Source organism: Siniperca chuatsi, linkage group LG15 (genome assembly GCF_020085105.1).
Source record: "Siniperca chuatsi isolate FFG_IHB_CAS linkage group LG15, ASM2008510v1, whole genome shotgun sequence".
NCBI lineage: Eukaryota > Metazoa > Chordata > Actinopteri > Centrarchiformes > Sinipercidae > Siniperca > Siniperca chuatsi.
Window position 1 is genome coordinate 23,330,919 of NC_058056.1, and position 12,849 is coordinate 23,343,767.

Sequence of the window (12,849 nt, forward strand, 5' to 3'; positions counted from 1 at the left end):
AGAAATCATAAGTGACACAATACCTCAGTGATACAGTATTTGATGCTGTAAAGTTGGTCGTGGAGTAAATCCAAGTAGCAGTTAACTCAACCACAAAGCGGAAAACAACAAAAAAAAATAACAACAAAAGTGATTTATTGCAGTAAAGTCAATATGAAACATTCACATAAAAAGTGCTATGGATAAATGAAAAGTACACAAACCAGTGGGCGTTAGTAGCTTTTCAAAGCTTAAGTTGATAATGGAATAACAGAAAGTGTGACATAACCTAATCCTTCCAGCTTTGGATTTAATCTGGAGGCAAACTGAGAGGAATGAAACATACTGTTTGTATTACTGGCATGCACTAATGCAGGTTACTGAAATTGTTTTACAATATTACACCTGTTACAGTACTTAGTCGGGTACAGAATGACAATTCATCGATTTTGGGAACATTCATCTTCATGCAGGCGCTCGTAAACGTAAGTGCTTTCAAAGGTTAACTCCAGAGAAATCAAAGACAAACGTCTGAGATTTGAATGCACAAAGACCTGATGCAGCACTCCTTTTTTGCAGTGACTCATCACGTTTGTTCAAATGTTCATTAAGGGAAAATATTATAGCTTAGACCACGTTTGCTTAAAACTTAATTCACTTCAGTTCAAATCACATCCTTCAGTTTATTTAAGACATTGATGACTGTTACATTCAGTCATTATCTTCAAGTCTCCAAATAGGTAATCTAGAGAAGGCACTTTGACTTAACACGTGATTACGAGGCAGGCGTAACTTTGTTCGGAACTGGAGACACAACATCCCCATCATGGGTTAATTTACTCACTCAAAAAGTTTCTCTATTCTAATACTATGTATTATATACTGTCCCAGAACATCCTTATGTATGTTCTTTTATCTGTTGGTGAGATGCTGGTGTTAGGCCACCTTGGTGAGCTGTAGATCTCCATAGACTCGTAAGGCAGTGAGAGAGGCAAGCTGGGAGAGCCGGTGGGTGAATCCACACAGAGGCTGTCCATCCACCAAGATACGAAACTGCTGGTGCTCACAAACTATTTCCATCTAAGAGTCAGAGGAGATGTAGAGAGGAAGAAAGTCAGGTTTTTTTATATTTAAAGCTGCATATTTAAAGTTTTATGCACAAACACACAGATTGCATTGGCCTGCACTGTAAATCGTAAGCAGAGAAGACAGTCCCATTCATACTAAATGAGAAGTCACAGATTTGCCAGCAGGGTGATGGGTGTAAAATATTAACACACTGAAAGTTGATCACAACTTAAAGGCCCTGAAAACATATTTTTTCAATCGGTTTCTTACTATGAGTGATGTGGTCCAACATGAAGGCACTATTTTCTGCCAAAGTTGGAACAGTTTTGGTTATTCGGCTTCAGAGATTTATGTATTTGTGTGTTTTTTAACTTTAACTTTGATTGTTGCTTATTTAGTCATGAATATTTGATGTCACAGAGAAATACTTAAGATTTGAAACCACATTTTTTAAGGCCTTTAAGGGCAAAATCTTCTGTATAGAAGCGTCTTATACAGAGCAGCGATGTAATGCTTTGTTCGGGGTTAAGAAGATGAGCTCATTCATGATGCATAATCTTCCCTAGCTGTTACATTCTCCGCAACATGAATTCAATTCATAGTAGATCTCATTCAAACAATGACCAATTACTTCTTGTCATTCTGGGGCAGCCAAACAGACAAATTTGCCTACAGTGCATGTTTAAAGCGTTGTATTGCAGAGTGATTCAAACTGAATGGAAGTAAGCGTATAGTAACTCCTGGATCACACACATTACAACCACCCAACAGAATAAAAGACTAAACAGTCACAGTGGGACCTGGAGGCTTTTTTTTTCTTTTTCTTTATTCCTTATTCTGTTTTGACATTTGTGTGTTTACCTACTTTTTTGTATTAGTCCTGCTTGATTTTTCATTCATGTTGGATACGTCTTTACTGCATTGTTGACCAGGATTGGAGGGGAAGAGATAATAGAGGGGTGGGTGAAGGGTCGAGTGGTGATTGTTCAAATGTTAAGATGGAAAAAATGTTGAATTCTGAATCTTTTTATTTTTCATTTGTCTTCAATTTAAATAAGTATCAAAACAAATAAAGATGTACTTGCGCTGAACCACAAGAAGAACTCCAGCAATTCTCCACTAAAAAATGTTTTACAGTCTAAGATCATGCAGCGATCGGAGAACGGAAAATAAAGGCAGGAAAGATATTGATCAATTTTGCTTTTGTCCATAATGACCAGTTCTTACTTGAAAAATCTGTTGTTGTACACAAATGTGCATGCAAATGTCAGAGGTTATACATGTACCTTGAAGGATTCTCCAGGTGCGAAAGGAAAGAAGGAGAGGGTATTTTCAGCTGGACCCCACTTTCCAGCCAGGCGGGCGTTGCGTTGGACAGCCTTATCCATGAAGTTCACCTTTAACTGAAGTCCCACATCGCCCTCTGTGTCCTCCTCCTGAGGCTTACTGGACAGAGTCACCTCAATGCTGTCCAAACACACACAAGAGATCAGGGACAGATTTTAAAAAGACTGACATGCAGCGGTGGAATATAAGTACATACAAGTACTGTACTTAAGTACGAACTTGAGGTACTTGTACTTTACTAGTACAGTAAATAGAGTATTTTCTTCTCATGCCACTTTATACTTCTACTCCACTACAATTCAGAGGGAAATATTGTACTTTTTATTTCACTCCAATTTTTTGACAGCTTTAGTTTACTGACAGTACAGCTGAAACAACAAGTCCATTAATTGATTGACAGAAAATCAATTGCTAACTCTTTTGATAATCATTTGTCATTTTTTATGCAAAACTATTTCATGGTTCCAGCTTCTCAAATGTAAAATTAGCTGCTTTTGCTTTTAATCGTTTTAATAATTGTAATTTATTTTTAATAATTTTGAGGTTTGGACTGCTGGTTGGACAAAACTAGCATTATGAAGGTGTCACTTTGGGCTCTGGGTAATTGTGGCGACATTTCTCACATTTTACAAACTAAACAATCAATTGATTAATGGGGAAAATAATCAACAGATTAATCCATAATGAAAATAATCATTAGTTGCAGTCAAAATAGTACAAAATAGTTACAAAAATTAGATCCACACACAACAGTAAAATCCTGCTTTTATATTAATGCATTTTCAATACAGGACTTTTACTTGTATCAGAGTATTTTACAGTGTGGTATTAGTACTTTTACTTAAGTAAAGGATCTGAATACTTCCTTCACCACTGCTGACATGTAGCTTCTATGTAAGCCTGCCTTTCATTCTTTTCTTCTACTGGAATCAACTTGGTTATAAACCTGTGCAGATTTTTTGGAGAACAGTGACATCTTCTGGTCTTTATGACAACTGGCATTTAATGAAGAAGACTGAATAACAAATGATCTTAATAATAGATACTACTTTGACCATTACCAGAGCAAATAGCCAGACTAAAAAAAAAATGTGTGGAAGGCACATTATCTTATTCCTGCAGGACAGCTTATAATACAGGTAATTTTTGCACTCAAGTTTCAGTGGTGGAAAATAACTAAGTAGATACATTTACTCAAATACTGTACTTAGGTACAATTTTGAGGTACTTGTACTTTACTTGAGTATTTCCATTTTATGCTACTTTATACGTCTATTCCACTACATTACAGAGGGAAATATTGTACTTTTTACTCCACTACATTTATCTCACAGCTATAGTTACTTTGCAGATCAATATTTTTACAGACAAAACACATGATCACTTGATAGAATATGATGAAGTGATATACATTAATCTATATAAAAAATTGTATAAAGTAGTTAAAACTAGCTCAACCTCGACCAGCTACTACATTAAGGTATTGCTTACATGTTAATGCATCAATAATAACGATCCAACAATATAATAATACAACACTGACATGGGCCATTCTGCACAATGCGTACTTTTACTTTTGATACTTTAAGTACATTATGTTGCCATTACTTCTGCACTTTTACTTAAGGAACATTGTGAGTCCAGAACTTGTAACGGAGTATATTTACAATGTGGTATTACTGTGGCATTGCATTATTACAGTTTTTGGTCATTTAAACTTAGTGGTAGTGGATTTGGTATCACAATGACAGTTTAGGTGGCTCTGGTTAAGGTGGCTCTTATTATTACAGCTGATTGAACCCCATCTTCACAATCATTAGTAAGAATCATGTCAATCACTACAGAGCAATAACTTAAAATTAAAAGCTCTAAAATAACCACTGGCATGTTACATTCAGTGTCTATGAAAAGGGTCCTATGAGAACATTTGTCCTTAAAAACCCTCCTTATGTTTCTGCAGCTAAAAATAAGTTTCTTGACATAAAAAAAAGTTCTGCAACACAGTTTATTTTTGCACAGCGTGTTTTTTTTGTGTAGCCTAAATGTCATATTTCACTGGACATAATTGAGGGCTGAATGAATAAATAGCCAGCTGATGTTATCAACCAAAGAAATTCCAGTGTGACTCTTCAGATTTCATGGGATTTGAAGCTCTCCCACGCACATTCGCAGACTAAGCTATAATTAGGAAACGCACTGGCATTACAAAGATATTTCCCCAAAAACAGGGACTAGCTGGGTGGTTGGCATATGCACTCAAACACGGACAACAGCTGTCTATCTGCTTTAAAATTCTGTTTTATAACCGGACAGGGCATTTTTACCACTAACTTTAATTGGCTACCACCTCGTGTGTGCAACAGTACCCTTTATCAATAATGTATAATTCGCTTTTTATTGCAAAATAAAAGCAGGTGTGTGCACTAACCTCTTGGGTTTTTTGTTGATAATTCCCATAACAACCAGTTTCATTGAAGGCCGCAGCCCACCCTTTATCTCTCCGTTATACTCCCCCTGCGAAACAATAGAGATGTTTATACGTACAGATCATACAGGATGAGGCCTACCCTAAACAAGACAGCACACTTAGTTTATTATTGGAGGATATGGTCCTTCATCACGCAGTCTGCTGATGTCTTAATCTGCGGTGAGCTGCCACCTATGGCACCGATGGGAACAATAGCTTTATTGATCCACATTTTAAACAATCAGTGACTCAGCTGGACAAACTATGCTTCTGTATTTTTTTTTTTCAGTAAGCCATGCAGAAAGTCTAATATTTTAAATGAAATCATACTTTAGCAGAAATGTTGCAATGTATGCCACAAAGCGAACAAAACGCAGCTACATACATGCTCTTTCTTGTCCTTTTCTTCCATTCCACTCAGGGCGTGATGCAGTGTGGAGGTTTCGAGCGGTGATGCCAACTGAGGACTGATTGACTCTGCCTCCAGCTGGCAAACCCCGCCTGTACTACGTTGTCATAGAGACAGGCTCCCAATTTGGCAGTGATGATGGTGGGAGACTGACAGAGAGGGGGGTGGGGGGGATATATTACAAGCTGAATAGACACATGCCAATTAAATCCGAATCATTAAGACTGATGTGGACGTGTTGCATTCACGGTCATTTCAACCGTGTCTTCTGCACATAACAGTTTATAGGTCTACAAATGCTTCTCTGTCGCTGGGTTTCATCGTGCAGTCTGTAGCTTCCCCATTCAAGCCGCCCAGTCTCATCAACCTGACGCTGCCTTCACGGTCACGGTTCTCCTTGTTCAATTGGTACCTCAATGTTGCTCAAGAAAGTACGATATTATCCTGTCTTTGGGCTATCTTTTATGTTACGTTTTTTGTCTTTATCCTGCATTTAAGCTCCCTTTAATAATAATAATAATAATAATAATAATAATAATAATAATAATAATAATAATAGCCTCATTTGTAGAGGTGAAGTGAAAAAGTAAATTGATCTTATTTGCTCTTTTCCAGCCACAGGGCTAAGTTAAATCTCAAGTGGGCCCCAAATCAGACCCCCGACCCCTAAGTTAGTTTGGTTATAATTAGATTATATGGGAATTTATTTAAGAATATGCACTATGTAAGTATAATATCAGTTTTTTGATATATTTTGACGTGTGTCTCCTGAAATTACCATTATATTGGGCTTCAGTGGTGCATATTACCAAAATAAATTGGCATTTAATCAAATTACCACAAAATAATTGCCAAACAGAGAACCTGGAGCCTTTGAGGCCACTGAGTGTCTGGGGCTCCGGAGCATTTACCCGTTTATAGGTCCATGATCCAGCTTCGTCCAGCAAACCCTTGCTAACATTAACTACAGTCTACTGCAACAACTTGACTAAAAGAGTATAAGATTGTATTGTATTTTGGGCTAGACTACTACACTATAGCACAAAAGACACATTATTCCACCCATATTTTCCCAACTAAAAATTACAAGAAGCCTTGACAAAACAATCTCCACTGAAGGTCCACTTGCTCTCTTTTTCTGGAGCTTTCAACTGCATCACAGATTGAGTTTGCTAAATTGCCATGGCAACTGAGCCATGGGACTTCTCATCCATGTTAATTTAAAGGTTTAAGTCAACATGGATGAGAATCATGCAAAGTTTGAATATCTACAGCTCCATGGCAACTGAGCAAACTCAATCTGCTGTTGAGGACCATGTGATACAGTTGAAAGCTCCAGAACAAGCAGGTTGAATTTTTTTTGTCAACTTGGCCCACTGTTTCCAAGTTCACAAATGAGGTGTCAACTTCTACAACCAGCCTATTTCTTTATACTCCTGCCTACAGATGTAGAACACGTCAGTTGGTCTCCAAACATATTCTACGTTAAATAATACTAATAGATGTTTCACAGTAGTTAGCTGGATTGGTAATTTATGAGTCCTCCTTTTTGAATACCTTTATGTCCGACAGCACCTGAAGGCATCTGTAAAAAAAAAAAAAGAATGTATCCTGCTCGCAGTTCTGGAACGCCCACCTCGTGCCAACCTTTGACCAACCAGCGGTGGAGAATCAGCTGATATTGTCACATGACCTTCGTTAAAACCTGCAACTAGCCTCCTAGCATAACAGGTCAAGAGAAAGCGGTAGCTAGGAGTGTAAATAAACCCCAATTTCGGGGGAAACAGCTCAAAGAAATGAGTAAGTAACTTTACTGAATACTCGCTAACTCCTAAACGCTTTACGTGTGTGTAAGGATATGCGTCTGCTAGCTGTTACGGAAGTTAGGTAACTCAGCAACATTTTTAGCTAATGCTAACGCTAACTATTGACATTAGGGTAGCTGTCAAATCTGAGAAGAGACGAACGGTGAAGATGGCAATGTTGACATTTTAAAAGCGCATTTAGTCTCGCTGATTGAACACAGCAGCTCACTGAACATGTGTTTTGATCCGCGTTTCTTTCTCAACGTGCGTGGTTTGCACAGACAATTAAAGGTACAGATAGAGTGGTGTGTCTTTAAAGACAATACGCATGGATAATAGGTTGTTAACAAGAGAGCTAAATTCATCATTTTTGGTATTCGTGTAACAAATTTACAAGGCAAACTTATGATAAGAGATCTTTAGGGGTGATTACAGATAATAAGTTATGGTGTTATACTGTTTAAAATGAAGGATTCCTTAAATCAAACTTCAATATAAACATTATATTGCTCACTTATACTACCTTAAATGATTTACTGTGTAGAAGTATGATGAAATACATATAAAACAAATCTAAATACACTTTTTATACTATAAAAGAGAGCTATAAGAATTGTAAACAAAGCTGCTTCTCGAGAACCAGCTAACCCACTGTTTATTCAATTAAAGGCTCTAAAATCCAAAGACTTGGTAGACTTTAAAACATTTGTGTATAAGATAAACAACAAATTACTACATGAAAGTATCCAAAAGCTGTTTAAAATGAGATAAAATCAATATGATTTGAGAGTATGAAACAAAGGGTCAGGACTAATTTAATTAATAAAAAACACAAAATCATTGTATTTCTGTTTAATGTTTATACATAATGGACAAATATAAAAATGTATGACCAGAATGGCATGTAGGCATTAGTATAGTAGGGATTTTATTTTATTGAATATAATGACCTTAAAATCACCATTTTCTGTTTGTTTCAAATAACATATACATTTCTTTGTTTTGTCAAACTATGAACTCAGGTGTTTCAGGTGAAGAAAGCCCAAACCTCCTTGGCTTTATGGAAGTAGAGCTGTGCCTCCATTTGTGACCACTGAGCAGAGGAGTGTCACAGTGAAAGTGGCCATGCATCCCTTCGGCTGTGAGGCTGAGACCTCCCTTCAGGACCTGTTTGAGTACTTCAAGAGATGCCTGCAGCATGGAGAGTGGGAGCTGGCCAATGCCTGTGTGCCACAGCTGGTTAACTCAACAGGAGGACATTCAGAAAACCTACGAGACATAATCAAAGCTATTGTTTGCCATCCTTACGCTTTAAAGTGAGTCACACAGCTGCATGTTTAAAAGACAACAGGTTTTTCCTTGCGTGTAAAAATGTGAATTGTTGGAGAAATGTAATGCAGTATTGTCATTAGGTCTGCAAAAACATAACTATTATAATTGTGTATTATTTGTGCTATGGATTTAATGACTGTGTGTTTATTTTGTAGATGGGAGTCTGTGGGCAGTCCACACAAACTGGCTTGGTTTTGGCTTCAGGTTTTGGAGAAGTGGACAGACGAGCAGGTAATACTATGAAGAATCAAGTATTGCAGTTCTCTCTATTGTACTTATTTGACTTACTCTGAAACAACATGTTTAGTTGTGTCATCCTCAAGCAGTATGTTGGTATTTGAGACCATCTGTGTTTGTGTTAACTTACAAAACACATTTTGGTCAAATCTTTATTGGAACCCAAAAGACAATGACAAAAATTGCACTGTGTCCCTTCACAAAGCTGACAATGTTGTGTTGTGAAATGGGGTGTGACATGATCACTCTACTCTTGTTTACTCTCCACTTCAGATTCCTCCCCACATCAGAAGAGAGCTTGAGTTCCTGCTGCTCCTGGAGGAGCTGGGGTCAGAGGGCATACCAGAGACTGTTCTCAAGGTTATTATTATTTTTATTTTATCTGTAAACAAACATACAGTTGATAATGAAGTGTAATGATGGAGTAAAAACTAGATAATAAAGCGTTTTTATCTTAAATTAGATTGAGACACAATGTTATGTTCACACAGACTAAGTGTACTAAGATTTGTTCTGTTTTACTGTTTTACATGTTGTGACTATAGACAGAATTTAGGGATAAAGATAAAGATAAATTATCTTTCAGCAGGAGTTGCACCAGGCCTTCTTGGCCACACAGTCTGAGCAAAAGGTCCCAGAGGGTTCAAGGACAACAGATGCTGCTGTTGAGTCTTGCCTGCGAACCTTATTGGAGAAAAAGAAGCCCAGACTCGCCCAGTCTTTAGCATATTTCTTGCAGGTAGAGTCAAACATATTATTACAATTAAGCAGCTCAAAACGAATAAAAAACAAAATGATTTAAAAAAATAAAAAACAACATAAAGTACTATACAAAAATGTAAGAATAGAAATTTAGGAAAGTATGTCTTTTATCTATATGTACGTGCACATTCATTTTAAAAACTGATGGCGATGGATGTCAGTAAAAGACAGAATAATACATACACATTATATACCTTGTTTTGGGTGTTTTGAAAACAAAATTATCATATGAAAGGGTTTAAACATATTATGTGGGTCTAAATATATACCACTATTTTCTTCTAGAGTTTAATATATAAAAACAGACAACATATACATTTTTTACAAATCGCAATTTTTTGTTTATCAGTTTATAAAGTATGTTGAAAGTATTTTAACATCATATATGTGCAAATCCTAAAGGTTCAGCTATAAAAATCAAACAAACATTTGAGTGTGTGTATATTTAGCTCATTTTAGAACACCAGCATACTCCATTGGCCTTATTTTTGCCATCTCCTACAGGAACAGTCATGCACAGAGGCCCATACTCTGCAGCACACATTCATCCAACACTTGATGAAGGAACTGGGGAAACGGGAGAGAAGGCTGGAGAAGGTGGAGGAGTGGGTGGAGGAGATATACACCGTCTTGTCTGTGATGCCATGGAGCTCCCGCAGAAGCAGTGGGCAGTTGGAGGCGCTGTGTGAGGCACTGTGGGCAGCCAGAGATGGCCCCCTGAAAGAGGAGAGGATCCTGAGCTCGCTGCTTCGCCCTCGGTGTGATGCTCTCATCTCTGTGTACTGTTCCACCGCTTTGAGACTTCAGAGGGATCATCTGCTGAGGAGCGCGCCCGACACACAAGGTAGTCTGAATGTGTTCAGCTTTGATTATGAGAAGCCCGTTTAAGAAAGTATGCTTACTATGATATTAAACTGGTTGTGGTGCCACACAAACCTCTTTCTCCTTTGACTCTTGAATTCATTAATATGTTGAGCATTATTTGATTTTAATAATTATCTTGGGATCATCCGGATTTGCCCTATGCGTAAACTAAAACAAAGATTTCAGTATGAATTTGTGATGTGGCCCTTTAAGTAATTTTCACGTTAATCACAATGACTAGACTGCATTGTAAAGCAGCCATATATTCCTATACATTTTATAGGTATATAAGTTCCTGCTCTGAGCTGTTTTGGTTTATAGTACCAATACCGATAAGACATTGATAGCCTTATTTTCTTTCAGTGTTAAAAAATAAACATTGGCATCATTCCTTTTCCTCTCTTAAATCACACTTCTGCTTCTGTGGCTGCAAATACTGGGCAGGTTTTACTTAGTGTCATGAAAACTTTACATGTGACAGCTTTTCTTGCTCTTCTGCAGTTTTGTTAGTGTCTACAGAGATTTTCTTTCATTTTCTAAAGCTCTGTTAGCCAAATGTATGTGGCATTATACCAATAGTGATGATTGATGGGTGGTTTATGGTTTAGCCTACATATAGTGATGACATTGATTCTTATTCCAACCCGGTGTATTTTACTAATGACACAGACCAAGCCTAATATCAAGGAAAAATGTGAAGAAAAAAAAGAATGATACACACAATGCAATGTTCAGTTGCAAAGAGGCAATAATGGGAATGCTTTTGCTGAAATACTGTGCATTCCTTTGCAATACTTTATGAATTCACTCACATAACTTTTTATATGACATCTAACCTACAACACTGCATTCCATTGCAATAATAACATTGTTTTTTAAATAATAATACGGCCTGTTACAGATATCATACTTACTAGCTTGTCATATCCCCCCAGTGGACCTTCCTGAAGCAGAGAAGCTGGCCCTCAGTTTATGTTGCCACAAGGATCGTCCATCCATTTGGAAGACCATTTATTTTGAGTGCCTTAGTAGTGGGAAGCACTTCCTTGAGCAGGTCTTGGTAAGTGTACCAGGAGCATTGGAAAATGTTAATGCTGACTTAATTATGCTGTTCAAGTGTGTCAAGAGTAACTGTTTTTCAACCAGATTTAAATTTCTTAAACAAATTAATGTGTGTACACAGTCCTATGTCATTAGCTTTGTAATTTGTACTGGATCCTGATGATCAAATAAAGTTGGTTAGCAACCACACGTGATGAAATTCAATAATGTAATAAGATTGGTTCCTTCCTGTAGGTTACTGCACTTGACCTAATTAAACACGAGGAGTTTTCTGAGCTGAAAAACTTACTGCAGTTGGAGTTCCAGCCTTTGTGTCGTCTGCTGCTTCTCCTGGGATGGACTCAGTGTCGCAGTCTGAGCTCGGCTCAAACACTGCTCAGCATCCTTCACCGAGAGCAGGTCAGAACTGAAATCATTCAGTTGTCCAGACATCTACATGTATCTCCTCCTCTACAACTATTAAGTGTCATTTGCTGATACAATCTTTACCTTCTTTTAGGCACCAGCCAATGACTCTGTTCTGCAGGAGTTTGCTAATCTTCTGTCCTCTCAGCTTGGAATACTTGAATGGTGTAAAAACAACAATCCGTAAGCATTTGTTTTTTGTTCTTTTTGAAGTTTGACTGGCATTTAACTCCATCTTAATCATTATTCATTTTTAATATTTACTTCTTTTGTATTTTGTTTCTTCAGAGGGATTTGTATGGAGGCATTGCTGGCACAGCTTCACACTCTGGACAATCACTCTGCCCTCTATATTCTGCATTCCCTGACTCCTTTGGCTCAGTTTGAAGAGCGTAAGATACTGGATCTGCTGCAGCAACTGCCAAATTCACCAGGAACAGGTCAGCATCTTCATCATACTCTCTCTTGTTGTTTGTCTAATAGAATCTGAAATTAATTTTGGAGTTAACTGCCAATAGACCAATGTACATATTTTTCCCTGCAGAAGACACTGAGGCCGTCAGTACTCTCAGTCCCGGTGTGCAGAGGAACACAGTTTTGTTCCAGGGGTTCTGTGCCATGAAGTATGCCATCTACGCTCTCTGTGTAAATGCACATAAATACTCAAATTGCACAGAGTGCGAGTCCATGCAGCAGCACCAGCATCAGCCCTCTGAAGCAGAAATGGACCAAAATCAAACCTCAAAGGGTACGAAAGCTGTCTTTCTTTTCTGTAATGAAGTTTTAGTTTGATGGCAGATGATAGAAAAGTTTCCTGTCTGCTAATTTTATCTGATTATAATCTCATTTGCAAAAAAAAAAAGACATTGATGTTATGGGTAAACTGTTTAAATATACAGTATGTGTAGTTAGTTATGGTAGTGTACAATCATGCTACAGTGACTTAAAAAAAACGAAGAAGTAGAATATGTTGAAAAAAGTCTAGAAACATGCAAGCCAAATATAGGTAATTGCTTGTGTAGGTGAGATAAAAATATCATTTGTATCTTAATAAACTTGTAATTCCAATCGTAGTCAAATAAAAACATCTACAAACAAACATAAATTTGAAA

The 12,849-nt window shown here is 37.3% G+C and overlaps 2 protein-coding genes across 5 annotated transcripts in view; one reads left to right on the top strand and one right to left on the bottom strand.

The window, feature by feature from the left end:
• Positions 1–118: 118 nt before the first annotated feature.
• si:ch211-10a23.2 (Galectin-related protein A-like) lies at positions 119–5,406 on the bottom strand. Its single transcript, XM_044167468.1, has 4 exons — positions 5,247–5,406; positions 4,823–4,908; positions 2,334–2,514; positions 119–1,059 (listed from the first exon to the last, which is right to left on the bottom strand). Exons 1-4 carry the CDS (start codon positions 5,271–5,273, stop codon positions 916–918), a joined length of 438 nt encoding a protein of 145 aa, XP_044023403.1. The 5' UTR covers positions 5,274–5,406; the 3' UTR covers positions 119–915.
• A 1,508-nt stretch (positions 5,407–6,914) lies between these two features.
• Positions 6,915–12,849, top strand: part of zfyve26 (zinc finger, FYVE domain containing 26) — a 28,181-nt gene continuing 22,246 nt past the window's right edge. For 2 of the 4 annotated variants that reach the window (XM_044167469.1, XM_044167471.1), the window contains exons 1-11: positions 6,915–7,070; positions 8,098–8,391; positions 8,563–8,638; positions 8,918–9,004; positions 9,231–9,383; positions 9,911–10,250; positions 11,206–11,330; positions 11,567–11,731; positions 11,832–11,920; positions 12,026–12,177; positions 12,282–12,485. In XM_044167469.1, coding sequence (XP_044023404.1) covers positions 8,201–8,391; positions 8,563–8,638; positions 8,918–9,004; positions 9,231–9,383; positions 9,911–10,250; positions 11,206–11,330; positions 11,567–11,731; positions 11,832–11,920; positions 12,026–12,177; positions 12,282–12,485 — 1,582 coding nt within the window. In that variant the 5' untranslated portion in view covers positions 6,915–7,070; positions 8,098–8,200. Of the gene's footprint in view, positions 7,071–8,097; positions 8,392–8,562; positions 8,639–8,917; positions 9,005–9,230; positions 9,384–9,910; positions 10,251–11,205; positions 11,331–11,566; positions 11,732–11,831; positions 11,921–12,025; positions 12,178–12,281; positions 12,486–12,849 lie in introns of those variants that run through there. The other 2 variants (XM_044167470.1, XM_044167472.1) reach the window with 2 other exon arrangements.